Source organism: Tilletiopsis washingtonensis (genome assembly GCF_003144115.1).
Source record: "Tilletiopsis washingtonensis strain MCA 4186 unplaced genomic scaffold FA09scaffold_19, whole genome shotgun sequence".
NCBI lineage: Eukaryota > Fungi > Basidiomycota > Exobasidiomycetes > Entylomatales > Tilletiopsis > Tilletiopsis washingtonensis.
In genome coordinates this window covers 83,550-110,596 of record NW_020312016.1, presented here as the reverse complement: position 1 = coordinate 110,596, position 27,047 = coordinate 83,550, and the positions used below count along the sequence as shown (strand labels likewise).

Sequence of the window (27,047 nt, the reverse complement as noted above, 5' to 3'; positions counted from 1 at the left end):
CTCTTCTTGATCTGATCGAGCTGGCCGCTGCGCTCGAAGAGGATGCCCTGCATGTCCTGCAGCTGCTGGTCCTGTGGCCGAGGTGCGTGAGCGAGACTCTCGAGACGTCATGTAGCCTGCTCACCTTCGCCTTGCACGTCGTCTCGAGCGCGGCGATGGCCTGCGCGCTGTTGTACGCAAAAGCAGCGGCATGCTGAGCGCCCGAGGTGAATCCAAAAGTCTTCTCCTCGGCAGGCGACGGCGAGCGACGCACGCCGGCCACCAGATTGAAGGCGGATGCCGAGAGACCTCCGAGGAGGCGGAAGCCAGACGGTGTCGGACTGACGGGCGACGGCGCACGCGAATCATCGTTGTTGCGGCGGTCCTGGCTGCGCTGCGGCTGCGGCGTCGAGGGCCCACTGCGAGGCTCTGACTGAGATGCATGGCGGCGCTGTGCAGGCTGCTCCAGCAGCTCGTCGTCGCCGGCACGCTTGCGCGACGGGCTCTCGGGTGCAGCACCGACGTCGAGGCCGGGTGTATGCGCGTCGAATTGCTCGCTAGCGTCCGTTGCGACATGACTGCGAGAAGGAGGGACCATTGCTCGGCTGCTCGTGGCTTGCTGCTCACCGAGAACAGGCGGGGCCTTCTGCACCGGCGCATCGGCGAGCATGCTCGGCGCGGCGCCGGCATTCTTGTTCTTGTGCGTGCCGAGGACGGAGCTGAGCGTGCGCGCCATCTTCCCGGAACTGCCCTTAATGGGCACAGGACCTCCGACTGCACGGCCCCTGTTGAAGGTCGTGGAAGCAGCGCCGGCAGCGTTGCGGCTCTGCGCCACCACGCGCGCGGCGGGCGCCTTGCGCGGCGTGGCGGTGACGGATGCGGAGGCCTGGCCGGACGGCGGCGGCAGCTGTGCGGCGCTGCGGCCTGCGCCTGCTGCGGAGAAGAGCGGAGCAGCAACAGGCGCAACTGCCTCACCGGGACGTGCAGAGTGAATGACGGGCGCGCTGGCCTTGGCGAAGGAGAAGGTGCTCGCCGCGTCGGCGACGGGCTGCTCGTCGTCGAAGGCGAAGCGCGTGGCCGCACGCTCCTTGAGCGCGTGGTCGGCGGGCGGCGGCATGGCGGCAGCTGATGGCCTTAAGGCTGAACAGCGGAGATGGTGGTGAGAGAGACGGAGCAGGCGCTGCACTGCTCGCTGCTTTGAGGCGCCCTCGCCCGATTAGCGATGCGCCGCAGCGCTGACTACGCCAGGCGGCACGCGCGCAGCACGCGCGCACTACGCGCCGCCCGCCAAGCTCGATTCACGCTTCCACGCCGCAGCCGCAGTCAGGTTGGACAGATCGCCAAGTCAGCTCACACATCAGGCATCGGTGACTTGCGTTGCATTGTGCCCAGCGCCTCACCGCGCAGCGCGGGCCGCGCGCGACGCCACGAGGAGGGCGCGCGCAAACGTGGCCAGCAGGTCGTCCTCGCTCTCCAGGCCCGTCGAGACGCGCACCAGATTGCGCTCAACGCCAAACTCGGCAGCCCACTCGAGCTCGCCGTAGTGCGCCAGGATGGCGTAGGGGCTCGCCAGGGTGAAGTTTGTGCCGAGGCTCGGACCCTTGGCCACGTCCAGCGCGTCGTAGAAGGCACTGGCCGCGGCGGCACTGCTGAAGGTGACAGAGAAGAGGCCGCCGTATCCGCCCTGCTCTGCCGACACGCCCGGCAGCAGCGCCGTGCGGCGCCGGCAGGCATCGTAGAGCTCGCGCGTCTGGAACTTGGGCTGCCGAGCCAAGGGTCAGCCTCGAAGCAAGCGGTCTGCAGCTTTAGCACACTCACATAGTACACATCGCGCACCACGCCGCGCCCGATCTCGTCGCGCAGAAAGTCGGCCAGCGTCTCGGCATTGCGGTTGATGCGGTGGACGCGCGTGGCAAAGTCGCGCGAGTTGCGCTCCATGACGCAGGCGTCGGGCCCGTAGTAGGTGTCTTCGTATTCCTCCGCCATCGCCGTGCGCAGCGCATCGATGTGCCGCGAGTGCGGATTGAGCACCAGGCTGGCGCGGCGTGGTCAGCTGCGTGACAGTGCGCGAATGCCTCATGCACTCACCTGCCGCCCATGACGTTCGTCTCGCCCGAGAAGACCTTCGTCAGACTGCTGACGACAATGTCGGCGAGCGGGAGCACCTCGACGTTGAGGAAGTTGCCAATCGTCTCGTCGACGACGAGCAGGAAGCCAAACTCGTCTGCCAGTGCGCGCAGCCGGTGCAGGTCGGGCGAGCGCAGCAAGGGATTGGAGGGGAACTCGCAGAAGAGGGCGACGGGCGCTGGCTCGCTGCTGCTGCGCAATTGCGCCTCGAGCGCCTCGACATCTGCGCCCGTGCCGTTGCCGAAGAACAGCGCGCCGGCGCCCCACTTCTGCAGGATCTTGAGCGTGTCGACGTAGGAGAAGCTGCGCGCTGTCAGCAGGGAACGCACACGACAGCTTGTGCTGCGACTCACCCAAAACTGATGCTCTTGCCCGCCTTGTCTACCTCCTCCTCCGTCAGACCAAGCTCCTGCCTCCGCCAGCGCAGCGCCGCCTGATGCGCATGGAAGATGGCGCTCATGCCCGCCGGGTACAAATACACATCATCCTCCCGCAGGCCCGTGCCCTCACGCACGGTCGGCGCCGTCTCGCCCTCTGTCACGTCGGGTGCTGCAGCGCCAGCCGTAGCGCCAGGCGCGCGGTCGGCCAGCAATGTGCCGGCGATACGACGACGCAGCGCCATCTTGGCCAGAGAGCCGAGCGAGGCATGCAGCACGCGTGCATAGCGCTCTTCGACGTACGTCTCGTGCTCGGTGCCCGCCACTGCTGCAGCACTGCTCGAGTCTGCTGCCGGCTGCGGAGTCGCCTCCTCGGCAGCCGCAGCGCTGGGAGCCGCAGCGCGCGCGTAATGCCGATTGCGCGAGCGGATTGCACTGCCGGCGGGCGTGCCGTTGGATGTCGATGGCCGAGACGGATCAGGCGTGCTGTTGGCTTCGATGCGAGCGAGCGCATCGACAGCAAAGCGACTCGAGATGCCATCGCCCGTGTGCTGCCAGAAGGCCTTTGCGAGGCTCCAGCTGGAAGTGGGAAACAGCACGACGTGCACGTCCATCGGCGCACCTGCGTTGCACGGGTTGGCGCCGGCGACGCTTGACGCGGGAATGCGGTAGGCTACGATGCGCACTGCGGGCGCTGCCAGCCCCTGCGCGCGGCTCTGCGCAATGATGAAGGAGCGACACCGCGAGGCGCAGCGGGCAGTGGGCAGCAGCAGCACGGCCTCGGCCTCGGGCGACGAGGGGTCGGCGAACTTGCTCTGCAGCAGAGCGGCGAGCTGGGTGATCGAATCGTCAGCTCCCTCCTCCTCCTTGCTCACCCATCGCCCGACTCACCGCCTGCACCTTGCGATGCACAAAGAAGCGCGGATAGCCCGTCTGCATCACATCCGTCAGGCGGCCCTCCTCGTAGTCGATGTTGTCCGCCCAGCGCGGCAGGCTGACCGACACGGCGTGAGCCGTCTGCGGCGGGATCGACGTGCCGACGGCGTAGTCCTCCTGCGCCGCCGCGGCCGCTGCCTGGCTCGCACTCGGCGCCGAGGCGGCAGCAGCGCCGGGTGCAGCAGCCTGCACAGGAGCGGCGCTAGCCACCGGCGCAGTCGCAAGGGCCGCAGCACCAGACTGCCGCGGCAGTGCGGCCTCGACAGCCGCGGCCAGCTCGCGCTCGACGGCGCTGCGATCGTTGCGCAGCTCGGCGAGGCGCTGGCGCGCCGCACGCACGGCGAGCAGGTCGATGTCGGCGCGCGGAAAGCCCTGGGCGTCGATGAGCGGTGTGCGGGCATCGACGTTGTGCGAGCGCAGCACGTCGATCTGCACGGACTGCAGGTGCGGGGTGTCAGCACGACGGCAGCTGACGATCGAGCTGCGCCACGCACGAGCTCATCATCAATGGCACTGCGCTTGGCGGCGAGCGCAGCGACGAGCTCGCGCGGCGACGGCTGCGTGCCGTTGGGCGCCGCCGCCGTCTGAGACGAGCCGGGCGTGGGCACGGGCACGGGCATGCGGGGTGATGCGAGGTGGATGATGTGGGGAAGCAAGGATGACCCGCGCAGGGTGCCGGGGCTGGAAGACTAGGGCGCAAGCCGCCGCCGAGGCACTTTGTGCCGTGGCGCCGAGTCATCGTCACGTGACGCCGGCCGGCCTTGATGTGGAGCAGCCCTCCCACTGCATGCTCTTGCTCCCTCGAGTGACGCTTTGACATTGCAGCAGCAGCAGGGAGAGAGCGGTAACGTTGCAGCACAATAGGTGACGGAGCGAGCGAGCAGACTGCAACGGGGTGACGGACAAGGAACGAGAGCAAGATGCAGCAAAGGAGAGGGAACGGGGTATGGAAGCGACGGGCCGGGGTCAGGGCACCACTGGGGAGCACGGAGAGCGTCAGTGAAAGCCTGGAGCATGTGCGGGTGTACAGCAGCATCATCACTCACCGGGCGTGACCTGGCGCTGCGCCAGCGTCGTCGCGCGGTACGTCTCGTAGGTGGCACGCGAGCGCTGGCGGAACACCTGCAGGGGGCCGAGTCAGCTCCGCCGAGGCTGACGCTTCTCGGCCGTGGGCTCACCTCGACGTGCGACTCGAGCAGCGTGCTCTTCAGCAGCATGAAATCGGAGCATTGCCTGTGCAGGGCACACGTCAGCACCAGTCGTCTGAGCAACCCGCGGCGCACTCACGGATCCCGCACGTCCGCCTCGCCCCACGCATAAGAGCGCACCCAGCGCGGCTCCAGCTCACGTTGCAGGCGCTCCGCCTCGGCTTCGCGCCGCGCTCGCTGCAGTGCTGCCGTCTCGGCGGCGCTGAGTGGACGCAGGGACGAGGAAGGTACCGAAGTGGCAGTGCCCGAAGACGAGGCCGGCGGCGCGCTATTGCCGTTGCCATTGCCGTGCCCATGCGCGCTGCCGTTGCCGTTGCCATTGCTCCGCGCTCCGGGGTCGGGAGAGGCAGTAGGGCTCAAGCCCACTGGCAGCGGCGGCACAGGCGGCACAAGTGCCGAGCTGGCGGAAGCCGAGCGACCTCCGTGCGATAGCGAGCGCGGCCGACTTGCAGAAGAAACGCTGCTGTTGCTTCCCGTACGTCTCAGCGTGGGCGCACCTGCGCGCCCGAGAGGCAGCGGCACAGAGTCGGGCGTGAAGATGCACAGCGGCAGGCTGAGCTTGGGAGGCGAAGGCGCAGGGTCGTCGGAAAAGACGTCGGCTGTTGAGGACGCGGCGGAGTAGCTGCATTGCAGTACGGCGCCGCTTGTGATGCCAGCTTGTGAACCGCTGTAGCTGCGCCGTGAGCGCAGACGGATAAGCTTGGGCCGCTCCGTCCCGCGTGCCGATGCGTCGTCGAGCTCTTCGCTCGGCTCAAGACTCTGGCCGGCCCATTCCAGGTTGATGCCTGCGCGCTGCATCGACGTGTGCACCGCAGCCAGTGCCTCTTTCCGCGCATGCTCGGAGAGCAGATCGGCGCGAGCTAGCACGGGCACGAGTGCTGCGCGCTCGGCAAGCCGCGCCATGGCGCCGAGCTCGCGCGGCGCGATGCAGAGCTCTGCATCGTCTGCGTCCTCATCATCGGCGTCGTCGTCGTCTTGCTCGTCGAAGGGCGCAGCAGGCTCGAGCACGGCCTGCGACGTGACTGGCGAGGCGCTATCTGCCAGACCGAGCAGGGCGGGCCCGTCGAATTGAAGACCTAGCGCTGCGGCCGCATCGGTCTGCTGTGTCGCCGCTGCCGCAGGTGCAGCTCGAGGGCGAGGACGGCGACGCACGAGAGAGAGGGCATCGACAAAGTAGACGATGACATCGACGACGCCGTCGGTGCCGTCTCCGCTGCGAGTCGCGGCGCGCGAACGGGCGCCTGTGCCGGCGGCGGTACGCTCCACGCGGCCCTCTTCGGCCATACGCCGCGCCATGCGGCTGTCGAGGGCATGTAGAAGCGAGCGCAGGGCACGCTCAGTTTCCCACGCCGCCGTATCGAAGCGCAGGCCGGGCGAGTCGCTGAGGTGCAAGGTCAGACGCGCGGAGCCGCCTGTGCTGCCGGACGCCGACGAGACGACCGACATGCGTCGCGCGTTCGCTTGCGCTGACCGCAAAGTCAGAGTGCCAAGCGTCTGCATCACTGCAGTGCGCAGCGGCACAGGCGGATGGACGAGGCGATTGCGATGCAGCGGACTCGGAGGCAGGCCTGGCGTGAAGAGAGCATCTGCACAGGCCATGTCAGCAGCGCGGCGGGCAAGCCAAGGGCACTGCAGCTCACCATCGACATCGACTCCATCCTCCGCGCAAGCGCGCAGCAGCGCATGCAGCCAGCTCGTCTTTCCCGTGCCGCGAGCGCCCGCGACGAGGATCTGCAGCGCTGGCGGCGCACGGATGCGCCGCAGACTCGCTGCGCGAGCGATCTCGGCAGCGCGCTTTGCCTGTGCGGGCGGCGGCGGCGGCGAAGTGGTAAAGGAAGAGGTGCGGAAGGAGCTCGGCGGTGGGCCGCTGCGCACGGGCGAAGTGTAGGGCGAGCGCACGCCGATGGGCGGCGTGGATGCGCCGCCCGTCGTGCTCATGCTGCTGCGGCCCTCGTAGCCCTCGCGCGTCCAGGGCCGGTGGAACTGCGGCACGGTGCGCGAGCGCGGCATGCTCTCGGCGTGGGCGGCATCGGCGAAGGAGGCAGTGGCCAGACTTGGCAGCGGAGGTGTCGCCACGCCAGCGGCGCCAGGTGCGATGCTGCCGAGCGCGACGTCGGGCAGCGCCAGGGCCGGCAGCGCAGGCGGTGCGGCGAGGACGGGCGTGCGCGGTGCGCCGCCCTGCGACGAGGAGCGACGGCGGAAGAGGGGCATGGCGGAGGAGCCGCACACGACTCGGCGTGGTGGTGGTGCGGAGCGAAAGGGCGAGCGAGGCGGACGCGCCGCCGCAAGCGGAAACAAGAACGGAGAGCGGGGAGCGGGAGGCGCACGGTGCGGGACTCGGCCTCGCGCGGGTTGTAGTCGCGCACTACAGGCGGCGAGCGCCGAATACAACGGCGCTCAAGCCACCGACTTTTGTCTCGCCGCGCCGCAGAGCAACGTGCGCCCCGACAGGACACCGCTCGCTGCGCCTTCCTCCTCCTCCATCACCCTCTCTTACCATGTTCCGCACCGCTCTCCGCCTCGCCGCGCCGCGCCTCAGCGTCTCCGCCCGCGTCGCTCCGCGCATCGCCCGTGCGCTGCCGGCCGTGGCGCCCGTGCGCGCCTTCAGCGTCTCGCTCGCGCGCTGCGGCTCGGGCGAGACGGACGCCGAGCTCTCGTCGCGCCTCGCGCAGGAGATCAGCTACGAGCGGCAGAACGAGTCGTCGCCCGACGCCGCGCCGCCGGCCTTCGTCTCGGACTTCCAGGCCGCCGGCATCTGGAAGATTGAGGATGTGGCCGGCTCGGACGAGATTGCCCTGACGCGCAGCTACGGCAACGAGAAGATCCGCGTGCTGTTCAGCATCGGCGACATTGACACGAGCGCGCCGGAGCACGATGAGATTGACGCAGAGGAGGCCAACCACGACGACGGCGAGCCCGACGTCGGCTTTCCGGTGCGCTGCGCCATCACCATCAGCAAGGTGAGCTAGCCCGAGGCGCCATCCACGTTGCACCTACGCTGACACCTCTGCTGCAGCCCGGACAAGGCTCCCTCACCATCGACGCCCAGGCGCACGACGGCGAGTTTGGCATTGAGAACATCAGCTTCTACAAGGACGAGAAGCTCGCGACGGAGCTGACCGCCGAGGCCGACTGGAACCGGCGGGGACTGTACATTGGCCCGCAGGTGAGTCGCGGGATGGAGTGCGGCGGTGAAGAGCAGCAGAGAGGCATGGCCGGGTAGATAGCGGCGGCGATTGAAGGCGAGCGGTCAAACTGCTGTGCTGCGCTCAACGCCAGACGATCATGCGATACGACGCCGCTCGAGCCCCCTCTGCCTCTCGCCGCACCGCTTACGCCTCTTGTCTGCAGTTCGAGACGCTCGACGAGTCGGTGCAGGCGCAGTTCGAGGCCTTCCTGACGGAGCGCGGCATCGACTCGGACCTGGCGCGCTTCGTGCCGGACTTTGCGGAGCTCAAGGAGCAGCGCGGTGAGTGCTGCGCGACAAGAGAGAGGATGAGGGAGCGAGAGAGGCTGATGCCGAGTGCTCATGGCGGCAGAGTACTGCTCGTGGCTCGAGAACGTCAAGACGTTCATCGATGCCTGAGGCGCGCGCGAGCCTTAATGCCATACTACACCACTCAGCGACGGGCCTTGTGACTGCCTGAGCGGGAGTACGGAGCCCAAGTCACTGCGTGTCTGCGGTGCAGCATCGGCCCAGAGCAGGGCCAGAGGCGTAGTTGCTGGCTCTGCATGCCGGCTCTCCCTCGGCCGTCGCTTGCTTGACGTGATCGGCGTGTAAGAGTCTGCTTGAGAGCACTACGCGCAGCAGCAGCAGGCGCCCAGGAGAGTCTAGTGCCGCTAGTAGTAGCCCGTTTCCTGCGCCGCTGTGGGGTCGCGTGAGACTGTTAAACTCGCCAGTGAAGAGCAGCGACCCCGTGACTGTCGCCTGTGCGTGATGATGCGCCGCGAGATGACGGCGAGATGGAGGTGGCGCCGGCCCCTGAAGGCGACGCTGCGCGGCGCGCATGTGGCGTGTCGATCTCGCTGGCGCGCGGCTGGCGGGCCGCCGGAGCGGCGCGATGTTGCTCCACAGCGGCCGCGCGCCCCTTACACGTCCCACCACCATCACCCTCCTCTCCCCACCATGTCCGTTGCCCCTCCCTCCCTCGGCCGCCACCTCGCTGACTCTCTTCTTGCGCGCGCAGGAAGATCTACGCGCTGCACCTCTACGCCACGCCGCCGGGCGCCGGCGCCGTCAGCCTCGTCTCGGCCTGGGAGCTGGGCAGCTTCGGCTTCCTGCAGCGCGGCACCGTGCAGGATGTCATGGGCTTCATGAGCAAGGTGCGTGGCAGAGAGAGACAGGCGCGGCGAGGCGGGCAGGGGTGCGGCGGGACGGGCGGCGGCGCGGCAGGCCGTGCGGTGTGCGAGGGGGGACGGCTGAGACGCGGGCGAGGCAGAGCACCATGCGCCACGTCGCTGCGGCAGGGATGCGCCGGTGCAGCATTGTGCTCGCAGCTAGCCTGGCCAGCGTCGATGGGCGATCGGCCGCCTAGATGGACAATGTGGGAGAGCTCTATTGCGCTCGCACAGCCAGCGCAGGCGGCGCGCCTCGGCTGCGTACTACGACAGCAGCGAGATGCGATTGGCCTGCTGCGTCGTGTGCGCATGATCGTGAGGAAGGAGCGCAGCAGGTCACTCGATGGGCGCTCAGGCTGCAGCCGCTGTCCCACCTCGTCTGCGGTCCATTGCACGTCCGCACGCGCCGCTCAACTCGGCGATGCATCATGCCGCACTGCTGGCGCTCCGTTGACTGGGCGCTGCTGACACTCGCCCGCGCAGACCGTCGCCGAGCGCACTCCTCCCACGCAGCGTCAAAGCGTGCAGGAGAATGCCTACACGGCGCACGTCCACGCGCGTCCCGCATCCGACGGCATCGTCGGTGTCCTCGTGTGCGACAGCGAGTATCCCTCTCGCGTCGCCTTTTCGCTCCTTCAGAAGACGCTCGACGACTTCCTGCTGCGTGTCCCGCGCGGCACGTGGGAGCCGCGCGTGAATGCCATCACGACGGGAAGCGCGACGGGCCCGGCAAAGGGCGTCGGGATCCTCGAGAACAGCGTCTTTCCGCAGGCGCAGGAGAGCCTGCAGCGCTACCAGGATCCGAGACAGGCGGATCAGATCATGAAGGTGCAGCAGGAGCTGGACGAGACGAAAATTGTCTTGGTGAGTAGGCGAGACGAGATGGCGATGGGGGAGGGGAGGCGGAGCGATGGAGAAAGATGAGCGGGGCGTTGGAGAAGCGGAAGGCGGTCCGATGAAGAAGGGGGAGGCGGGGCGATGATGAGGCTGACACTGCGTGCGGCTGCAGCACAAGACGATCGACTCGGTCCTGCAGCGCGGCGAGGACCTCGACAAGCTCGTGGAGAAGAGCGGCAGCCTGAGCGCGCAAAGCAAGATGTGAGTGCTGCCCGCTCGGTGCCATCATGCGTTCGCTGACTCCTCTCCGCAGGTTCTGTGAGTGTCGCCGACGAGCGCCGCGCCGCGCCGCCATGACTGACTCTTGCCCCGCTCACCTCGCCAGACAAGAGCGCAAAGAAAGTCAGTTGCCCTCGCCTCGAGCGCTGTCTACGCTGCTGACCATTGCTCTTACCTCTCGCCGCGCAGCAAAATTCGTGCTGCATCATCATTTGATCCGCTTCTCCCTCCTCGCCTCGCCGCGCACTTGTTTCCCTATTCTCCTTCAGCTCATACTGCCCCGCGCCGCGCATCTGCCGTCGTCTGTGTCCATGCATATCCGGTCCCTGTGTCTGTGACTGAGGTGTGAGAAGCAACAGGCGCGGCTGTGACAACGGCGGACTGAAAAGTGAGCGGCTGGCGCATGAATGCACAGCTAGAATGATGGGGTTTTCATAAAATACAGGGCAAGTGTAAGTTCAATGAAGTTGAAGCTGCAGACAAAATTCTCCGGCATGCCCCGGGCCCCTCTGGTCTCACCAACCCTGTCTTCCACGTCATGCCTGTCAGTACAAAGCGCCCCCTTGCCCTGCCCCCACCACACCACTGTGGCGCTGTCTACTACCAACATTGCATGCAGCAGCCGCTTGCCAGACCATGCAGGACAACATTTTGAGTGCGCTCACTATGACCTTGCAGCCAGTGTCACCTGGTGTTGCCAGCATTGAGGAGCCATTAAGCAGTCTTGGGCGCGCTTGCGCAATGCCTGCGCGCGCTCTCCATCACTGACCTTGCGCACAAGGAGCAGGAGTGCAAGCTGCAGGCACGCAAGGCATAGGAGCAGCAGGCTGCTTGTTTGTGAGTAGCAACAGCTTGACCAGCTTGGCAAGAACAATGTGAGCCTGCCGCTTGTGCAGTGTCTTGGTTCTGGGCTTGAGCGCAGTGAGCCTATTTGGTCCAATTGTTGCGTGCACATTTAGCCACCTTGCCTGAGCAAGAGCGCTCTGGCACGTTGCAGCACAAGCACAATCTTGTGTTTAGCCTCAGCGCCAATGTCAACGTTGACGTCCAACTCCTCTTTGCGCAGCCGCAAATGCGCTCATTGCAGCTTGGGCGGCAGCCGCGGCGCCATCTTGACTCACTCCAAACAAGGGCAAAAGGTTATTGGCAGAGTCTGGATGAGCGTGAGCCTTGTCAAAGAGACATTGGGTGTCCCTGAACAACAGAAGCAAGAACAGAGAGAGAACTCTGGTCAATGTGTAAAGTTTTGTTGGTGAGGAAGAGAGGCAGTTTTACAAAGACACTGGGCAACGGGAGCAAGTAGCAGCAAATAGAACAGGAATGGATCCAGCTGGTATGTGAGGCCAGAGGAAGAGGGGAGGGGGCTGGTTGTGAAGATCAAGCAATGTCAACAAGCAGAGACAGGCTAGAGAGACAAGCCCTGCCCTGGTGCTTGCGTGCCTACCTGAGACAGCTGATGCAGAGCACCCTGCGCTGGCCATGCAGGCTGTACTGCTTGGGCATGTTGGCCTGCATGGCCTCTGTCTTGGGCACATCAGCCCCCATCACTGCCCTCAATGGTGTTGTGCTCTTGCTCACCTTCATTGCCATGCCTCTCACTTGTTGCGTACTTGTGCTGTGCTTCATTGCCGCCAGTGCTTGCGGGCACAGGGCCATGCGGGCCCAAAGCTAAGTGGCAGACCCTGGTGCTCCTCAGAAAGCAGAGGCAACATTGTGCGCGGTCCTGCTTCTGCTGCCAACAATGGCAGAACAAGGAGATCATGCTGCTCACCACCCAAGTGTGTACGCAATCTCCTTGCCTTTGCCCACGCTGACCTCCCTCAGCTGACCTCCCTCAACCTCCCTTGCCATGTCCGCGTGCTGAACAAGACGCTGGGCATTGCCAGCATTGAGGAGACTGAGACGTTGTCAGGCAAGCGCAGCAAGGCAAGCGCTGTCAAGGACTTGCCTGGCAATGACAAGACGTTGTTGGGCAAGCGCAGCAAGGCAAGCACCATCAAGGACTTCCCTGGCATTGAAAAGACATTGTCGGGCAGAGCAGTTTTGCCTCTGGCGCCGCAGCCTCCTTGATTGGCAGGGCACTTAGACCAACATTGTTGATAAAGTGTGTGCGTGACTGGACCAGCCTGTGGTCCAAGGCGGGATTGAATGTGGGGAGAGCAGGAGGCAATGCGCAGCAGCAGCGCAGCACAGCTGCGCCAGCGCGCAGTTCTGTCTTGCAGGCTGTCAATAAAGTGCAAGAATGCACTATATTTGGCCGCCAGCGTGCCCCTTGAGATCATGGAGCATGGGCTGGCTCATTAATTGCTGCAATTGCTCTGTTGATTGCCATGACTGCTTGTGTGGGGCAGGGACATATTGGTACTGGCCTGGGAGCACCGCCTGCCAGCATGTTGCAGACATCTACTGCACCATGGAACGGCTCTGGGTTCAAGTGCAAGCAGAGCCCACCCAGGTTGCACAGGTGCAGCTTGCTGCTGCGCGCATTGAGGGCAATGGCTGCTTTTGGCTCTTGCCTGCAGCTTGCTCATTGCGCAAGGCGCCAATGGTGTGTGCTGGAAGAAGAATTTCTACTTGACCATACCTCAGCTCTTTGAGGGGCAGGAGCAGAACTGCCTCAATGCTGCTGCACGCTCAGGTAGTACTGCAGACCGCAAGGGCATCTCAGAGGAGGACTGGTTTGCAAGTGCTGACAGCGCGCTGGCAGGCGCAATTGCCACGCGCAAGACCCAGGCAAGAGACTAGCGCTGCGCAGGTTGGCGTGGATGCGTGAATTGTTGCCGCAGCAACAACTTTGACTGCAGCGCAGCCTCTGGCTCAAACTCACAGTGCTGCCCCCGCTGCAGCCACAGCTGCTCGGGCAGTGTGCCAGAGGCACCCCCCCCCCCCCTGGAGACGCTGCACAACGGCGGCGGCGGTACTTCTAGCTGCCTCGCAGCAGGTCGGCAACCGCAGCGCGCTCCGTGCCTTGGGAATGCGTGTGTTTTATGTTTCGGCTCACCAGATCTTCTCAAGATCTTGCCAGAAAACGAGCCCCTATAGTTTAACGGTAGAATACGGTACTAGTACATAGTATGCCATACTGAGGAGGTAGTTCGATTCTGCCTGGGGGCATGCTTTTTGCGCGGGGCGCGGGGGCTGCTTTTTGCCCGGCGCGGCGGCGAGGTGTTGGTCTCGTGGCGCACGCGCCGCGCCTTGGCTCCCGACCACCACCCCGCCAAGATCGCCTCTGCTGGCATCCCAGTGCGTAGCTCTGCGCTCCATGATGCAGGGCCCCGCCCGCTCGTCGTCGCCGCATCGCATGTGCCGCAGCTGCGCGCCTCCGCTCTCGGCAGCGCTTGCGCCGCTGTCTCCGTGCTGTGCCCTTCTCCTTCGCTTTCTCATCGCTTCTCCCTCGCTTCTGACTGCGCACGCTTACGGCAAGGGTGGTCTGCTCGCTTGCGCTGACACACGCCTATCCTAGCCATGATCCGCCGCCCGCCCACCGCCCTCGAGCTGACGAGCGCCGACGTGGATGAGCTGCGCGCGCAGCGGCACAAGGCCATCGTGCCTCGCGAGACCGCCTCGCCGGGCGGCAGCGACGCCTCTGCTGCCGCCGCGGCTGGAGCACAAGATGAAGAGAGCGGCAGCGTGCGCGAGCATCCTGCCGATGCTGCTGAGCGACAGCGCTTTGCGGCGAGCGCGAATGAGCGCATCCATGGTGCGGCCTAGCTGCGGTCGGTCGCCCATGCCGCAGCGACATCAAAGCCGTGCCAGTCTAGAACGCCGGCGCGCACTCGCACTCGCGGCTGTCGGGCTACCGACGCTCGCTCCTCAGCCGGGCCTCTCGTCGACCCGGCCTCGCAAGCCACCCACCTTGGCGCCTGCAGCGCCGACTCACCGCGCTCGGCCTGTTTCGCTCTCATGGCCCCGCGGCATGCCGCTCCAGGCTCTCTTCTACGTGCTATCTACATAGGCGAGCTGTTGCCGCATCACACTACGGCTGCGGCTCTGTACATGCGAGCGCGCCTGAGAGTAGGAATGGAAGTGCATGCGTGCCACTTTTTGCGACGCTATTCCTGTTCGTCTTGCGCCTATTGCGTCCCGCCTGCGCAAAATTCCGTGCTCCTGTGTGTTGGCGTGACGAGTGAGCGCCGAGGGACTGCCGTCACAGCTCGCATAGAGTGGCTTCGACATTGTGCACGCATCTCTTCTCAGGCATCAAGCCATGGCGCCGGCGCCGGATCGGTTTAGCGTCTCGAGAACGGCGCGTGCGGCGCTGATGAGGCGGTGCGGCGCGCGTCGTGGTGCGGTCGGACCGCTCGGCCGGGCGCGCGGCGCGTCTTTTGTCTTGTGGAGTCGAGGCTTGGCGCTTCCTCTCTCTCCATCACCCCCTCACCCATGCCGCTGTCTCGCCGCCCCTCGCTCGCACGCGGCGGGCGCGACGGCGGCGCCCGCAGCGCCATGGCCGGCAGCAGTGCGGCGCCGGGCCCAGCACTGTCCCCATCCTCCTCGGCCGCCGCAGCTGCCGGCCCGCCCAGCTCGGCGCCGTCCGGCCTCGCCCGCTTCTTCTCCACGCGCAGGAGCCGCGCTGCCGCCGCCGCCGTCGCCGCTGGCCCTTCGGCTGGACCATCAGCGCATGGTCGCTCCGCATCGGTGCATGCAGAGCCCTCCTCTTCGCACTACGATGCCATCCCGGTGCAGCACATCACGCGCGCTACCGACTACGCCGCAGCCGCGTCCACTGCACCTTTGCCTCGGCCGTCGCACAAGGGCTCGCGCTCCGTACCGCTCATCGAGCTGCCGCTGCGCTCGCCGCCAGGGCTATCGTCCGCTGCATCGGCTGCTGCCTCTCCCGCGTCACTCGGCGCCACGTCACCTGCACATGCCTCGTCGCCACGACACCCACATCATGCTCGCAGCCGGACAAACAGTCTCGCCGGGCGGCTGGGTGCGCTCTTCGTGGGCAGCGACGAGCCCGCGCCCGTCGCTGCGCACGAGCCCGCCACGGCGACGCCCAGGTCCGACTCGCACGCCACGGCGACGCCCTGGTCCGACTCGCATGCTTCAGATGCGCCAGCCTCACACGCCTCGGTGCGCTCGCAGAGCAGCACCGGCGTGGCAGCGCTCTCGCAGCGTGTCCGACGCATGTCGTTGGGTCGCCGAGCACATACCTCGTCCGGCTCAGCGCCGCCCTTCAGCGGCTCTTCACAAGTGCCGCAGCCGACGCCAGCTACGGCGCCGCTACGGCAGTCCGCACGCATGGGCGGTCCCGCTCGCAAGCTCAGCCTGCGCCTGCGCAACGGAAGAGGCCCCAGTCCACCACGGACGCCCGAGATCGAGGCGTGGAAGCCGCATCGGCGCGTAGACAATGAGCAGGGCCAGGAGATTGCCGTGCTTGCTCGCTCGCCCGAGAGCGAGCTGCGCGTGCAAGCGGCGCCTGCCATGCCGGCGTGGCGAAGACCGCCACCGCCGCGCTTCCTGGACACGCCGGACCTCGCGGGCCCGATGGACCCAAAGGCACTGCTGCACGAGGCCGGCATCCTTAGCGATCAGAGCTCGACGCGGACCAGTCTCGAGTCAAAGTCGAGGGCGCAGAGCCGGCGCTCGACCGCAGCGCGTACTGCGGAGCACCACGGCGCCGCCACTGGCGAGCCAAACGCTGGCGTCCCATCACGAACGGAGCTGCTCGACGCCACCGGACTTGCCGATGGCCTCGGACTGGGCATTGAGCACGGCCTGGACGTGCAGCAGCCGCACGCCGCTCGTGTCGTCGAGTCCGGTGCTGCGCTCGGCTCGCCACGGCTGGCACCCGTCGACCTCGCGCTGCAGTTGCCCGATGCAAACACCTCCTACCTCTCCGTGCCACTCGACAGTCCTCTCGATCTCACGCGCCGTCCATACAGTCTCATCTCGACCGACGACGGCGTCGACACGCCCATCATCGGCTTGCGTCGCCTCGTTGTCTCCACGACCGAGGGCGCGGCCGACGAGGAGCTCTTCTTTCGCCCGCCGACTGCGCGCTCTGCGTCGCCGTGTCTGGAGAAGAAGAGCAGCACGGACGTGCTTGAGCCGCCGCTGCCTTTCGATGCGGAGCAGTTCCGCGAGCAGTGGGAGAAGCGCAGCTCGCAGATCGACCGCAGTTCGTCGCCACCAATGTCGCCACGCGACAGCGTCGTCGCTCCCTCACTGCACAGCAAGCGCGCCAGCACGGCAGCTTCCAAGCGCTTCAGTGCACACGGCAGCGAAGCAGGCGCAACGGACGTGAGCGCACTCGGCGCCGAAGTGTCGCACGCTCGTCGAATGGCGGCCGTGCCGATGGGGACTGCGCGTGTGGCCGAGTGGACACGACGGACTCGGAGGAACTCCAATCCGACGCTGGGCGATGGCTCGCAGGCAACAGCGCAGCTGTCACGCTCGCTCAGCCTCTCGAAGGCATGCCCGCCGCTCCCGGCGCAGCTGACGCAAGAGGCGCTCGCCGAAGCAGCACGACTCGGCAAGGCGCCATCCAAGCGCATCCGCCGATCCAAGAGCTCGCCGATGGACAGCAATCTCAACGTCCTCTGGGGCAGCGCAGCGGCAGTGCCGCCACTGCTTCCGCTCGCCGGCATTCCCTCGCAGGCTCATGCGCCCAAGTCGCCGAAACGTCGCCTTGCTCGCCTGCCGGCTGCCACGCCGAGCCCGGCGCGGACCCTGCGCCCGAGCAGGAGCGGCAACTTGCAGGCAGCCGCGGCAGCAGACGACGCAGATGCTGCCGCGCCCGACGTCGACGCCAGCCACACCGCTGCGCTTTCCTCTGTTAGGACCAGTCCTCACGCGCGCACTCGTCCCTCATACGCCACGAGCGAAGAAGCGGCGCTGGCACGCCGGCGCGAACAGGCGGAGCGCGAGAAGCGGCGTGCGGAGCGCGAGCGGCAGCGCGAGGAGAAGCGCCTTGCGGCGTACGCCAGCAAGAAGCTCAACGATCCGCTGCTCGCCACGCGACTGGCGCTGGTGGGCCTCGCGGAGGGAGACGGTGAGGTGCGCTCGCCGACGAGGAAGCAGTCGGGCGAAGAGCCTCGAGCGGACACGAAGGCGCCGAGCAAGGACTGGGCACTGCGAGAGGAGCCATTCCGAGGCGTCTCGATCTCGTCGGGCCCGTACACGAGCCGGGCGGTGCAGCTTGCTCTTGCTCCTCCGGCACGCAGAGTCTCGGACGTCGCTGCCGCCGCTGCGGCTCCGCGGACCCTCTCGCCCGCCCCGTCGTCAGTGCCGCCGCTCGACTCGCGCAGCAGCTTCTACACTGCCGCCTCTGGTGTCTCGGACGAGGAGGACGAGGCGTCCACCGTCCTCGGACTTGATCCTCTTCGTTCCACCTCTGCCGCTGCCCCTCCCTCTGCCGTCGACGACCGCACCTCGCTCGCCACGACGCCCGAAGGACTCGCGGCGCTCGAGTGGCCCGTGCCGCCGTCGCGCTCGCAGCATGCACAGACGTCCGACGACGGCACGCTGCTTGCTCGCCCCGGGCTGCGCATCTCTGGCGGCACGGAGCTCAACGCCTGGCCCGGCGCTGCGTCGCCGCCGTCTGTGGCGAGCAGAGCAAGCCCGCAGATGCTCTCTCTCGCGGGCATCACTCGACCGATCTCTGGCAGACTGGTCGCCAGTCCCGAACGTGGTGCGCCGCGGCTTGTGGCAGCTCCTCATCATCTGCTTGCGTCGCCAGCGCTGCGCTCGGAGCGCGCCAGCGTCGCGAGCATGACGAGCGCGCCCGGCACGCCAGTGCTGCGCGACGGCTGAGCGACGAAGACGCGCACCTCTGTATACTACTCCACGAAGCAATGCTCTCGCTAATGCCACCAACAAGCCACTGCTGCTCGTCTGCTGTGTGTGCGCTGGCGCTGCTGCCTGTGCTTCGCGAGGGCAGTGAGGCGGGGCGGGCTCGGCACCAGAGGCGTGGGAGCGGTGCCCCGTGCGTTCCTGGCGCCAGCGCACCAACTCCGACGCGCTGCACCGCCTCGTCTCGTTCTGCCTGCCTGGTGCGCCCCACTCCTTGCCTCCCGACCACACCACCGGTCTTTCCTCACTCGCCATGTCCTCTGTGCCGCCGCCCAGCAGCGGCTCCACGCCCGCGCTGGATCTCGGTGCGCTGGCCGATGCGCTCGACGACTCGCCGGCAAGTGCCTCGGCTGGCGGTGCACCCGCTGCGCCTGCTGCGCCCGCGACGGCGAGCAGCACAGCCAAGGCGGCATCGCCAGCACTCGCACCGCTCAGCACCAAGGCGACAGTCACAGACGCGCATGACTCGCCTGCCACTCTCTCGCCCTCCTCTCCTCGCGCCGCCACCACCGCACCGCCCGCCGCTGCGCCTCCGGCGGCGCAGCCGCCGCCGGAAGACGCAGAGGTCGCACACATACGCAGCATGTTCCCCGACTTTGACGCCGACACGGTGCGCGCTGTGCGCGCGGCCAGTGGCGGCGGCGTCGAGGCCAGTGAGTAGGCGCGCGAGCCAATGCGGCGGACGGCGGCATGCCCCGGTATGGCGTCGTCGAGGGGGTATCGTGGGGAGACAGGCTGGATTCAGCTTCGCTGCCGCATCTGGTCTCTCTGCTTTGCTCTCCTGCTCGTTGCCTGGGCTCAGGTGCTCCTGCTCTCACCTCTGCAAGCAGTCCGCTGACTCTTATTCGCGCCAGCTGTCAACGCCCTCCTCTCAATGTCCGACCCCAACTACGTCGCTCCACCGCCTGCCCTCTCGCAAGTCGAGGCCGATGCCGCCCTCGCCCGCTCCCTCGCCTCGTCTTCTCCCGCTCCCCGCAGTGGCGGCCAGCGCGGCGGCGGCGGCGCAGCCGCCACGGCCGCCTCCTTCTTTGGCGGCAGCACCGAGCCGGAGAGGCCCTTCTTCGAGGGCACGGGCCGGAGCTATGCGGATGCTCCGTTGAGCTACCAGCCAAGAGTGCGCAAGACGCCGGGCGCGCAGCCACAGGCGCAGCAGTCGTGGAACCAGCCGCCGCCGCCGCCGCAGCAGTACGGCCAGCAACCGCAACAGCAGTGGGGCCAGCAGCAGCAGCAGCAGCCTCAGGCGCGCCAAGGCGCCTGGCCGGGTCCTGAAGAGGCAAAGAAGTGGCAGGAGGACATCAATCGCGCAGCTGAAGGTGAGTCAGTGGTCTGGCAGGGCATAGCGTGTGGCAACGAGGGAGGGATGGACGAAGCGACGCTGACGCTGACCGCTCCTTGTCGCTCGGCCACGGGTGACAGTCGGCTTCGCCAAAGCCGCATCGACCTTCTCGATGCTCAAGCAACGCGTCGTCGCCGCCACCGCCAACGCCAGCGGCAACAGCGGCAGCGCCAATGGCGGCGCCTCCTCTTCCACGCCGCAGGCCTCGTCGCCGTACGCCGCGCAGCCTCCGGCGCGCACGGCCTCGGCCTCGCCGCGCTACGACCACGATCCCTCGCCTCTCTCCGACTCGCAGCTCGCGGCGCTGCTCGCACGCGAAGGCACGCCGCTGCCTGCTGCGCCGAGCCGCGGCGATCGCGTCATGGGCGCCAAGCCCGGCACGTTTGCCAGTCGCTACGGCAGCGCTGCCTCGTCTGGCGCCGGTGCCGCTGCGGCAACGGGTGCGAGGGCGAGCCAGAGAAAGCAGGAGGAAGAGGAGGAACTTGGGTGGGGAGACGTGGGACGTGCGCCGATTCGCATTACGGACAACAGCAAGCCTGCGACACCCACGCCTGCCGCAGTCGGAGTTGGTGCGGCTGCTGGTGCAGGCGCAGGAGCGGCAGCGGCAGCGACGGGCCGCAATGCGGTGGAGCGCATGGAGGGACGAGAAGGCGGCGGGCTGATCAGTCCGCGAGCGGCGAGCAAGGAGCGCATGAGGGACGACGAGCCGGAGATGAAGACGGAGGGAGCGGCGGGCAAAGGCAAGGAGGAGGAGGAGAGCGACGATGAGGATCTCAGCTATGTGGAGAATCCGTGAGTTACGGTCGAGCGCATAGAGGAAAAGGAGAGCGAAACGCGCGAGCGAGAGACTAGCGGAAAGCTGATCAGCGACATTCTGCAGCTTCGACGAGGACTAGACGCCCGCTTCCGCAAGCCGGGCTCGGCCGCTCTGGACGCTGGCCCGACCATGAGCGGGCCGAGCGACCTTGAAGATGCGAGAGCAACGAGACGGAGGGCGAGATGTACGTGCCGCCTGGTGCTGTACGCCGTGTGGTGCGCGATGCGATGGCGAAGCGGGCGACGAGATGGGAATGAGATGAAGGTCACTGTTCTCTCCTGATGGCGCTGCGCTGTCTCTGTCCGAGTGATAAGAGGAGCGCCGGGAAGGAGCGAGGTGCTGCGTTGGTGGCACGGGCCATGGGCGGAGGCGAGACAGCAGAATGAGTGCGGCCGCGGCGGCGGCACGTCACGTGCCGCGTGTCGCATGCGCGTATGGTGCCGCGACCTTCTCGCGCTTGGGCGTCCAACGCTTCCTTGCGCACCACCACACACCATGCCGTCGACGTCTTCGCGCGACTCGCGCATCGCGTCGCACTCGCACATCAAGGGCCTCGGCCTCGCCGACGACGGCAGTGCGCTGCCCGTCGGCTCGGGCTTCGTGGGGCAAAAGTCGGCGCGCGAGGCCTGCGCCCTCGTGCTCGACCTGATCCGCGGCAAGCGCTTCGCCGGGCGCGCCCTGCTGCTGGCGGGAGGGCCGGGGACGGGCAAGACGGCGCTGGCGCTCGGCATGGCGCACGAGCTCGGCAGCAAGGTGCCCTTCTGTCCCATGGTCGGCAGCGAGGTGTACTCGGCAGAGGTCAAGAAGACCGAGGTGCTGATGGAGAACTTTCGGCGAGCGATTGGTGAGTTGGCGTGGAGGGCTGATGTGTGGCAGGGATGAGGAACAGACAGCACTGGAGTGGATGGCCGGGCCACGCAGCGTAATCAGAGGCGTGAGAGGCAGGGCCTGCGCGCGAGTACAACGGAGCAGTGGGTGCGCACGAGCGCTGCAACCGTGCGCCCCAGCGAGAGTGTGCACGCGCAGCGACGGGTGCGGCCGTCTATGGCGCCCGCGCTTCCGCTGGTTGCGCCAGGCAGCGCAGCCGGCCTCGGCGGCGCAGGCGCACAGCGGGCACTGCACTCCACCAGGGCGGCACGAGGCAGAGGCAAGCTGCGGCGCTTCCCTGCAGCAGTCGCGCCAGCGGCGTCGTCTGCCTTGTGCGGCACCAAACCGCTCACCACCTCCTCTTCAGGACTGCGCGTGCGCGAGACGAAGGAGGTGTACGAGGGCGAAATCACCGAGCTGACGCCCGTCGAGGCCGACAATGCCCTCTCGGGCTACGGCAAGACGATTGCGAGCGTCGTGATTGGCCTCAAGACGGTCAAGGGCACCAAGCAGCTACGCCTCGATCCCAGCATCTACGAGAGCATCATGAAGGAGCGCGTGAGCGTCGGCGACGTCGTGTACATCGAGGCCAACACGGGCGCAGTCAAGGTGAGTGGGGCACGACGGAAGGGGGGGGGGGGGGAAAGGGGGGGGGGGGGCGGGGGGGGGGGGGGGGGGGGGCAAGCGCGGAGGGGAGCGACTATGGCAGCGCCAGCAGGACCTGGGATCGGCGAGGGAAGCACCGCAGCGCCTTCTGTGCGAAGCGAGGCCGGGGCGAGAAGGAATAGGGGCAGGTGACGGCACGGCGCGCCGCGGCGAGGGCGCCACTCGGGCAGCACGGCCTGGCGCATAGGGGGCAGCTAGGCTCAGGCGGAGGCGCGAGGAGGGTGTTGACTTTTGGTTCGAGCGGGCCGCTAGACGAGGGGCAATGCTACCCCCCTCCCCCCTCCCGGCATCCCGCCGCATCCTCCTTCCTCCGCGCGTCACTGACGGCTCTTGCACAGCGCGTCGGCCGCTCCGACGCATACGCCACAGAATTTGACCTCGAGGCGGAAGAGTACGTGCCGCTGCCCAAGGGCGAGGTGCACAAGCGCAAGGAAGTCGTGCAGGACGTAACGCTGCACGACCTCGACATGGCCAATGCCAAGCCGCAGGGCGGACAGGACATCATGTCCGTCGTCGGCCAGCTCGTCAAGGGCCGCCGGACGGAGGTGACGGACAAGCTGCGCGCCGAGATCAACCGCGTCGTCGATCGCTACATCGAACAGGGCATCGCGGAACTCGTGCCCGGCGTGCTCTTCATCGACGAGGTGAGTGCAGAAGTGAAGATGACGGGCCAAGCGCGGCAGTCGCACTGCGATAGGCGGACGCCACCGCGGCGGTTGCATTGTATGTCTCTGACACATCTTCGCCCCCTCCCCTCTCAGGTGCACATGCTCGACCTCGAGTGCTTCACCTATCTCAACCGTGCTCTCGAGTCGACGATTTCGCCGCACGTCATTCTCGCCACGAACCGCGGCGAGTGTGTGGTGCGCGGCACCGAGTACGACGGCGGCGCCTCGGGCACGGGCGAGGGCATTGTGGCGCCGCACGGCATTCCGCTCGATCTGCTCGACCGCTGCATGATTGTGCGCACCAAGCCGTACGCGGCAGAGGAGATCAAAGAGGTGCTGCGATTGCGCGTCAAGACGGAGGGATTGGCCATTGCCGAGGAGGCGCTGGAGAAGCTGACCGAGGAGGGCGTGCGGAGCAGTCTGCGGTGCGTGTTCCCCCCCCCCCCCCCCCCCCCCCCCCCCGCCTTGGCAGGTACGCACTGCAGCTCCTCTCGCCCGCCAGCATCCTCTCGCGCATTGCAGGACGCAGCGAGATTGCCGTCGCCGACATCGCAGAGACCGACGGCCTCTTCCTCGACGCGCGCCGCTCGGCGCGACACCTCGCGGGCGCCGATGGCGCGGGCATGCTGTAGGCGAGGCGGGACCAGCGCAGGGGGCCGACGCAGGGCCCAATGTCACTCTATATACGCTCTACGCGCGCAGAGCAGGGGGGCGGGGCGAGGGGCGGGCATCTCTAGATTGCGCGGTGCGGAGTGAAGGACCAGGACTGGCAGAGCAGTGCGGGCAGCAGCGGCGGCCAGACGTCTCGAGCGGCAAGGACGGCCCCTCAGGCTCGCGATCCAAGCAGCGGCCGCTCCTCGTCCTCAGCACGCTCCTCTTGCGGCGCTTCTCCGCGCGCATAGTTGAGTGCGCCCTGGTGTGCGCGGGTACGGTCAGCGTGCGCTCGTGCTCTCGCAGCCGGCCCCCATGCCCCACGCACCTCGGCAGGCACAATGGCGGCTCCAAATGCCACGTGGTGTTGCCACATGATGATGGCGTCGAAGAGGAGGGTGAGGAGGGAGAGGCCGCTGGAAGAAGGGAGGAGGGCGAGGAAGGGAGGCCAACGTCAGCTTTGCTCCTCTTGCTCACCGCGCGCACCAGACTCACATCTTGCCCGGATCGCCCAGCACGCCCTTCCAGTTGCCCGCAATCCGCGCGTCGACGGCCAGCTGCGCCAGCGAGAGCAGGCCGCCGCCGAGGTCCAGCACGACGTTGGTCACTGCAAAGCCGCGCGTCGAGCGACGACGGTGGTTCATTGCGATTTGCGGCTGGGGAGAGAGGGGTGAGCCACGCAGAGAGGCCTCAGAGCAGGCAAAGGACGCACCAGCCACTTGAGAATGGTAATGCAGAGCTTGATGGAGCTGCACACCCACACCACGTCCAGCCAGCTCCACGCGCGCGTCGCCGCCGCCGCCGCGCCCGTCGCGGCGGCGAGCAGCACAACGAAGACGCCGAACGTGCCCTGTGCCCAGCCGGCGACGTGCTGTCCGGGCGCCTTGGGGAAGCACAGCGCCATGAGCGCCTGCGCGAGACAGAGGAGCAGACCGTGGATGGCGAATGCGACCTGTGGGGGAGAGAGGCGCTGTTGAGCCCCGGCGCATCATCGCAGCAAACGGCGATTACCGCCTCCGGTCCCGGTCACTGTCTTCCCCGCACTGCGCGCTCGCCTTGCGCACACACACGTTGCCTGCCACATGCCCGCCGCGTGTGAGCCGGCACGCAGCCTTGGGAGCCGAAGCACGCTTGGCTCCTTCTTGCCTCTTCGGCTGTCCCAAGACCCGCGCGCGAGATGTGCAAGCGAGCGAGGCACGTCGCCTCTGCGTCCGTCTCTACCTGCCTCGCGGCTTGTGCACACACACACACACACACACACACACACACCGCGCCCGCCGAGCCGCCCACTCGCGCCCTCGCCACGAGCAGGGCCGAAGCGAGCCCATGTGCGCGTCCGTCTCGCGCGCGGCACGCCCATGCGTAGTCTTACGATGCGAGCTGCTTCGCCCTCATTCCCGCATGGTCACTTCGCTGGCGTGCCTACCCCGCCACTCCACGCCGGCTCCTCGTGCCTCCACACGGCCACTCACATCATTTGCATGCGTGCCCGGCCATTCTCCATGTCTCTCTCTATACGCCTGCCTCACCGCGCTGCTGGCCCAGAGCGCCAGTGTCGCGGCGCTGTAGCATGCAAAGCCGAGGGTGTTGAGCAGGACAAAGTCGGGCGAGAGGCCGGCGAGGTTGCGGCGGCGCAGCAGCAGCAGCGTCTGCGGCCAGAAGGAGAGGGACCAGAGCGTGAAGTAGGCCCAGCCGAGCGTGGCGGAGAGGAGCGAGAGGGAGGACATCGGCCCGCAAAGCCCGTGCCCGAGATGCAAGCGACGCTTGCTGGCTGGCGGGTGCGTGGTGGTGGAAAGGCAGCCGACTCGCAGTCGAGACGCGCGCCGCTTGGCCCGTGCAGGCGCAAGTGCCGAGGCGAGCACAAGGCGCAATCTCGCGCTCTGCACGCGCCGCTGTCGCACGTCTTCCCTCGATGCGCCCTCGTCATTGCAGCTCCGTTGATGCGTGGCAGCAGCGTCAACATTTCCTGCATGCACCAGACCAGCTGCAAAATGCAAGAGTAGACATTCAAGACATAGACGCAGCACAAGCTAGACGAACAAGACGAGAGGCAGGAGGGCATAGAGCTTTGCGGACGCGGGCGGCGGTGGTCCGCACGCCGACGTTGGGCGCATAGAAGGGGTATCCGGATCGATGATTGCAGCCTGGTGCAGCTTAGGCGGAAGAGGCAGTCGAGGCATGGCTCGTCTCGCGCGTGTGCGTGCTGCTGCCCGCATTCTCCTTCTCCTTCTTGCCGATCAACTTGCCCCACTCCTTGGTGTGGAGCAGATGATGATGCTGCGATGCGTCGTCAGCTCCGCTCTCTCTCTTCTCCGCTCTGCGCCTCGTCAAAACTCACCTCCTTGGGCACATCAAACTCCGGACGAGGAGTGGTCACCTTGTAACTCTTCGTTCCCTGCGCAGCGAGGCCCTTCTCCTTCTCCACGCGAAGATCAAACTGGAGGGCGCCGCTCCTCTCGTCGTAGTCGCAGATGCAGTAGTTGCGCGCACCCATGATGGCCGAGTCATTCTGCTTCTTGCCGTCGAGGCCCTCCTCGAAGAGGGGCACCATGCTCTCCTTCGTTCCGCAGTAGAAGAGACTGCGGTGCGTCTTCGTTGCGAGCTTGTTGAGCATGCTGATGACGGGCGGCGGAGGCGGTGCGTTCACTGAGAGGATGTCAGCACGCAAGCAAGGATCACTCCGAACGTAAGATCGAGAGTGACGCACCGATTGCGCTCGAGATGATGGCCAGGGCGTACTTCGGATCATGCGCAGGCGAATGGGCGTGGTAGCCGTAGAACACGCCGACGCCGCAACTGCCAGAGCAAGCCAGAAGGTGTCAGGAACATCTGCGCCCGACTCTGCTCCAATCTGGAGCACTCACGCATGGACATCGCCCGACAGGTACGTCATGCGGATGCGCTTCTCCAAGCTAAGTTCCTGGACACGCTCGACGAGCCAGTTGCGCTCCTTCTTGTGCGGCTGCGCCGTCCAGTGGTCTCCAAGGTCGTCTGTAAGAGACACATCAGCGCTGCGTAGACAAAATTTGACGAAATTCGAGCTTACCGAGGAGCTCGACTGCGAGAGCGAGGAGAGGACAGTCAGCAAGCGAAAGAAGGCAGCGAGTACGAGCCAGTCACCCTCTCCGTTAAATCGGTTAACGAATCCTTTTGCTGTGGATTTCGCAAGCAGCACGAGCGGGTTGAACTTGGACGAGAGGGTGCGTTCGAGGAAGACCATGCGGGGGTCTTTGTGGGGGCAATGTGGGTCAGCAAACACGTCCACTGGCCTTGCTGTCGCCGAGCGTCGTCCTTGCCGTCGTCTCGCTGCGCTCTCGAGGCTACTTACATGCCAGCGGCACGCCGAGGAGGATCGTGAGGTGCTCGACGCCGTCGGGCAGTGCTCTGATCGCCTTGAATATACGATCGTAACTCTGTTCGGTGCAGATCTGCGCAATCTTGCGCTCGGCACGGCAGTCGACGAGCACGATGTACTGCTTGGGGCCGAGGTACACCATGAAGGAGTGGTGCGGGATCTGCACGTACGTGGCGGGCGCGCCGATGAGGACGCTCTTGAGCGGGTGCTGCGCCTCGTCGAGGCCGTCGCAGCCGAGCGGGTTGATGAACTGCTGGAAGAGATAGTAGTAGAAGAAGCCCTTGCGGCCGACGGCGTTGAAGATGGGCGACATCATCAGGTCGTCGCTGGCGCGCAGCAAGGTCAGCATGCATGAAGCGTGGAGGCGCACGACACACGCACGGGTAGGTGCCGAAGCCGTCGATCAGGTCGTGGCTGCGTGGACGTTAGCGTGGCGCCCCCAGGACGGGCAGAGTCAGGCGGGCCTCACTCGTCGAGCATGCTGCGGGGGAGGGAGGGCGTTCAGCGGCTTGCCAGGGTGTGACGCTCATGCTCCACTCACTTGACCATCGGGATCTGCGCAATGACCTTGGAGAACGTGCCTGCGCCGAACCACTGCCCGCAGAAAAAAGACACCCGTCAGCTCCTTGCCTGATCACGCTTCACGCTTGACGCTTGGCTACGCACGTTGCAGTAGGCGTTAAAGTAGAAGCGCTCAAGACACTCTTCAATCTCGGGCGTGAGGGGAATCTCCATGCGCTTCTTCTTGTCCTGCTCGTCGTGCCACAGCTTCATCTCGGGCTCGTTCATCAGCTTGTCCGCGTACACTGCAG

At 66.6% G+C, this 27,047-nt stretch overlaps 11 protein-coding genes and 1 non-coding gene across 12 annotated transcripts in view; 8 read left to right on the top strand and 4 right to left on the bottom strand.

Moving 5' to 3' along the window:
• Positions 1-1,341: 1,341 nt before the first annotated feature.
• FA09DRAFT_331587 (PLP-dependent transferase) lies at positions 1,342-4,092 on the bottom strand. The gene is made up of 6 exons (XM_025743086.1): positions 3,914-4,092; positions 3,375-3,857; positions 2,460-3,316; positions 2,068-2,409; positions 1,798-2,014; positions 1,342-1,741 (listed from the first exon to the last, which is right to left on the bottom strand). Exons 1-6 carry the CDS (start codon positions 4,037-4,039, stop codon positions 1,376-1,378), a joined length of 2,391 nt encoding a protein of 796 aa, XP_025596258.1. The 5' UTR covers positions 4,040-4,092; the 3' UTR covers positions 1,342-1,375.
• Positions 4,093-4,224: 132 nt separating this feature from the next.
• On the bottom strand, positions 4,225-6,874 carry FA09DRAFT_331586 (hypothetical protein). The gene is made up of 5 exons (XM_025743085.1): positions 6,268-6,874; positions 4,707-6,213; positions 4,598-4,652; positions 4,466-4,541; positions 4,225-4,396 (listed from the first exon to the last, which is right to left on the bottom strand). Exons 1-5 carry the CDS (start codon positions 6,836-6,838, stop codon positions 4,386-4,388), a joined length of 2,220 nt encoding a protein of 739 aa, XP_025596257.1. The 5' UTR covers positions 6,839-6,874; the 3' UTR covers positions 4,225-4,385.
• A 226-nt stretch (positions 6,875-7,100) lies between these two features.
• On the top strand, positions 7,101-8,271 carry FA09DRAFT_331585 (mitochondrial glyco protein). The gene is made up of 4 exons (XM_025743084.1): positions 7,101-7,587; positions 7,644-7,793; positions 7,979-8,096; positions 8,167-8,271. Exons 1-4 carry the CDS (start codon positions 7,126-7,128, stop codon positions 8,211-8,213), a joined length of 777 nt encoding a protein of 258 aa, XP_025596256.1. The 5' UTR covers positions 7,101-7,125; the 3' UTR covers positions 8,214-8,271.
• Positions 8,272-8,708: 437 nt separating this feature from the next.
• FA09DRAFT_101822 (putative YKT6-snare protein for endoplasmic reticulum-golgi transport) lies at positions 8,709-10,541 on the top strand. The gene is made up of 5 exons (XM_025738945.1): positions 8,709-8,755; positions 8,815-8,950; positions 9,449-9,829; positions 9,975-10,204; positions 10,271-10,541. Coding segments are annotated over exons 1-4 (612 nt in total). The 5' UTR covers positions 8,709-8,753; the 3' UTR covers positions 10,068-10,204; positions 10,271-10,541.
• Positions 10,542-11,637: 1,096 nt separating this feature from the next.
• FA09DRAFT_326366 (hypothetical protein) lies at positions 11,638-12,151 on the top strand (the record flags this gene model as incomplete). Its single annotated transcript, XM_025741205.1, has 2 exons — positions 11,638-11,859; positions 11,906-12,151. The coding sequence occupies 2 exons, from the start codon at positions 11,638-11,640 to the stop codon at positions 12,149-12,151; spliced, it is 468 nt and encodes a 155-aa protein (XP_025596254.1).
• A 962-nt stretch (positions 12,152-13,113) lies between these two features.
• FA09DRAFT_t43 lies at positions 13,114-13,195 on the top strand. The gene has a single exon. It is a non-coding gene; the product is annotated as a tRNA-Thr (tRNA).
• Positions 13,196-13,295: 100 nt separating this feature from the next.
• On the top strand, positions 13,296-14,021 carry FA09DRAFT_331581 (hypothetical protein). The gene has a single exon (XM_025743083.1). It carries the CDS (start codon positions 13,547-13,549, stop codon positions 13,790-13,792), a length of 246 nt encoding a protein of 81 aa, XP_025596253.1. The 5' UTR covers positions 13,296-13,546; the 3' UTR covers positions 13,793-14,021.
• A 503-nt stretch (positions 14,022-14,524) lies between these two features.
• On the top strand, positions 14,525-17,836 carry FA09DRAFT_340548 (hypothetical protein; the record flags this gene model as incomplete). Its single annotated transcript, XM_025744328.1, has 1 exon — positions 14,525-17,836. One exon carries the CDS (start codon positions 14,525-14,527, stop codon positions 17,834-17,836), a length of 3,312 nt encoding a protein of 1,103 aa, XP_025596252.1.
• Positions 17,837-18,060: 224 nt separating this feature from the next.
• On the top strand, positions 18,061-20,200 carry FA09DRAFT_101690 (hypothetical protein). The gene is made up of 4 exons (XM_025738944.1): positions 18,061-18,528; positions 18,730-19,188; positions 19,292-20,003; positions 20,092-20,200. The coding sequence occupies exons 1-4, from the start codon at positions 18,129-18,131 to the stop codon at positions 20,105-20,107; spliced, it is 1,587 nt and encodes a 528-aa protein (XP_025596251.1). The 5' UTR covers positions 18,061-18,128; the 3' UTR covers positions 20,108-20,200.
• A 311-nt stretch (positions 20,201-20,511) lies between these two features.
• FA09DRAFT_331580 (putative RVB1-RUVB-like protein) lies at positions 20,512-22,925 on the top strand. The gene is made up of 5 exons (XM_025743082.1): positions 20,512-20,872; positions 21,263-21,504; positions 21,900-22,205; positions 22,323-22,654; positions 22,702-22,925. The coding sequence occupies exons 1-5, from the start codon at positions 20,524-20,526 to the stop codon at positions 22,859-22,861; spliced, it is 1,389 nt and encodes a 462-aa protein (XP_025596250.1). The 5' UTR covers positions 20,512-20,523; the 3' UTR covers positions 22,862-22,925.
• FA09DRAFT_101654 (hypothetical protein) lies at positions 22,687-24,677 on the bottom strand. The gene is made up of 4 exons (XM_025738943.1): positions 24,353-24,677; positions 23,376-23,536; positions 23,209-23,296; positions 22,687-23,142 (listed from the first exon to the last, which is right to left on the bottom strand). The coding sequence occupies exons 1-4, from the start codon at positions 24,605-24,607 to the stop codon at positions 23,056-23,058; spliced, it is 591 nt and encodes a 196-aa protein (XP_025596249.1). The 5' UTR covers positions 24,608-24,677; the 3' UTR covers positions 22,687-23,055.
• Positions 24,678-24,873: 196 nt separating this feature from the next.
• Positions 24,874-27,047, bottom strand: part of FA09DRAFT_331577 (hypothetical protein) — a 4,194-nt gene continuing 2,020 nt past the window's right edge. Inside the window, exons 3-13 of the mRNA XM_025743081.1 lie at positions 26,902-27,041; positions 26,777-26,829; positions 26,705-26,716; positions 26,617-26,649; positions 26,209-26,561; positions 26,001-26,108; positions 25,927-25,938; positions 25,745-25,871; positions 25,588-25,676; positions 25,219-25,526; positions 24,874-25,157 (exon numbers count right to left, since the gene is read on the bottom strand). Of these exons, the coding sequence (XP_025596248.1) occupies positions 25,035-25,157; positions 25,219-25,526; positions 25,588-25,676; positions 25,745-25,871; positions 25,927-25,938; positions 26,001-26,108; positions 26,209-26,561; positions 26,617-26,649; positions 26,705-26,716; positions 26,777-26,829; positions 26,902-27,041 (1,358 nt within the window). The 3' untranslated portion in view covers positions 24,874-25,034. The remainder of the gene's footprint in view (positions 25,158-25,218; positions 25,527-25,587; positions 25,677-25,744; positions 25,872-25,926; positions 25,939-26,000; positions 26,109-26,208; positions 26,562-26,616; positions 26,650-26,704; positions 26,717-26,776; positions 26,830-26,901; positions 27,042-27,047) is intronic.

Excerpts from the sequence above, each read along its gene's own strand:
- FA09DRAFT_331587 (XM_025743086.1), bottom strand. The coding sequence starts at position 4,039 with ATGCCCGTGCCCGTGCCCACGCCCGGCTCGTCTCAGACGGCGGCGGCG. Across the intron at positions 3,858-3,913 it reads GTGCCATTGATGATGAGCTC|TCCGTGCAGATCGACGTGCT; the intron begins GTGCGTGGCGCA and ends CCGCACCTGCAG. Across the intron at positions 3,317-3,374 it reads TGCATCGCAAGGTGCAGGCG|CTCGCCGCTCTGCTGCAGAG; the intron begins GTGAGTCGGGCG and ends TCGATCACCCAG.
- FA09DRAFT_331586 (XM_025743085.1), bottom strand. The coding sequence starts at position 6,838 with ATGCCCCTCTTCCGCCGTCGCTCCTCGTCGCAGGGCGGCGCACCGCGC. Across the intron at positions 6,214-6,267 it reads GGATGGAGTCGATGTCGATG|ATGCTCTCTTCACGCCAGGC; the intron begins GTGAGCTGCAGT and ends TGGCCTGTGCAG. Across the intron at positions 4,653-4,706 it reads GAGGCGGACGTGCGGGATCC|GCAATGCTCCGATTTCATGC; the intron begins GTGAGTGCGCCG and ends TGCCCTGCACAG.
- FA09DRAFT_331585 (XM_025743084.1), top strand. The coding sequence starts at position 7,126 with ATGTTCCGCACCGCTCTCCGCCTCGCCGCGCCGCGCCTCAGCGTCTCC. Across the intron at positions 7,588-7,643 it reads GCGCCATCACCATCAGCAAG|CCCGGACAAGGCTCCCTCAC; the intron begins GTGAGCTAGCCC and ends CCTCTGCTGCAG. Across the intron at positions 8,097-8,166 it reads GGAGCTCAAGGAGCAGCGCG|AGTACTGCTCGTGGCTCGAG; the intron begins GTGAGTGCTGCG and ends TCATGGCGGCAG.
- FA09DRAFT_101822 (XM_025738945.1), top strand. Across the intron at positions 8,951-9,448 it reads TCATGGGCTTCATGAGCAAG|ACCGTCGCCGAGCGCACTCC; the intron begins GTGCGTGGCAGA and ends TCGCCCGCGCAG. Across the intron at positions 9,830-9,974 it reads ACGAGACGAAAATTGTCTTG|CACAAGACGATCGACTCGGT; the intron begins GTGAGTAGGCGA and ends GTGCGGCTGCAG.
- FA09DRAFT_331581 (XM_025743083.1), top strand. The coding sequence starts at position 13,547 with ATGATCCGCCGCCCGCCCACCGCCCTCGAGCTGACGAGCGCCGACGTG.
- FA09DRAFT_101690 (XM_025738944.1), top strand. The coding sequence starts at position 18,129 with ATGTCCTCTGTGCCGCCGCCCAGCAGCGGCTCCACGCCCGCGCTGGAT. Across the intron at positions 18,529-18,729 it reads TGGCGGCGGCGTCGAGGCCA|CTGTCAACGCCCTCCTCTCA; the intron begins GTGAGTAGGCGC and ends TATTCGCGCCAG. Across the intron at positions 19,189-19,291 it reads CATCAATCGCGCAGCTGAAG|TCGGCTTCGCCAAAGCCGCA; the intron begins GTGAGTCAGTGG and ends CACGGGTGACAG.
- FA09DRAFT_331580 (XM_025743082.1), top strand. The coding sequence starts at position 20,524 with ATGCCGTCGACGTCTTCGCGCGACTCGCGCATCGCGTCGCACTCGCAC. Across the intron at positions 20,873-21,262 it reads GAACTTTCGGCGAGCGATTG|GACTGCGCGTGCGCGAGACG; the intron begins GTGAGTTGGCGT and ends CCTCCTCTTCAG. Across the intron at positions 22,655-22,701 it reads GGCGTGCGGAGCAGTCTGCG|GTACGCACTGCAGCTCCTCT; the intron begins GTGCGTGTTCCC and ends CCGCCTTGGCAG.
- FA09DRAFT_101654 (XM_025738943.1), bottom strand. The coding sequence starts at position 24,607 with ATGTCCTCCCTCTCGCTCCTCTCCGCCACGCTCGGCTGGGCCTACTTC. Across the intron at positions 23,537-24,352 it reads CGGGCACGCATGCAAATGAT|CCGCAAATCGCAATGAACCA; the intron begins GTGAGTGGCCGT and ends CTCTCTCCCCAG. Across the intron at positions 23,297-23,375 it reads CTGGGCGATCCGGGCAAGAT|CGGCCTCTCCCTCCTCACCC; the intron begins GTGAGTCTGGTG and ends CCCTTCTTCCAG.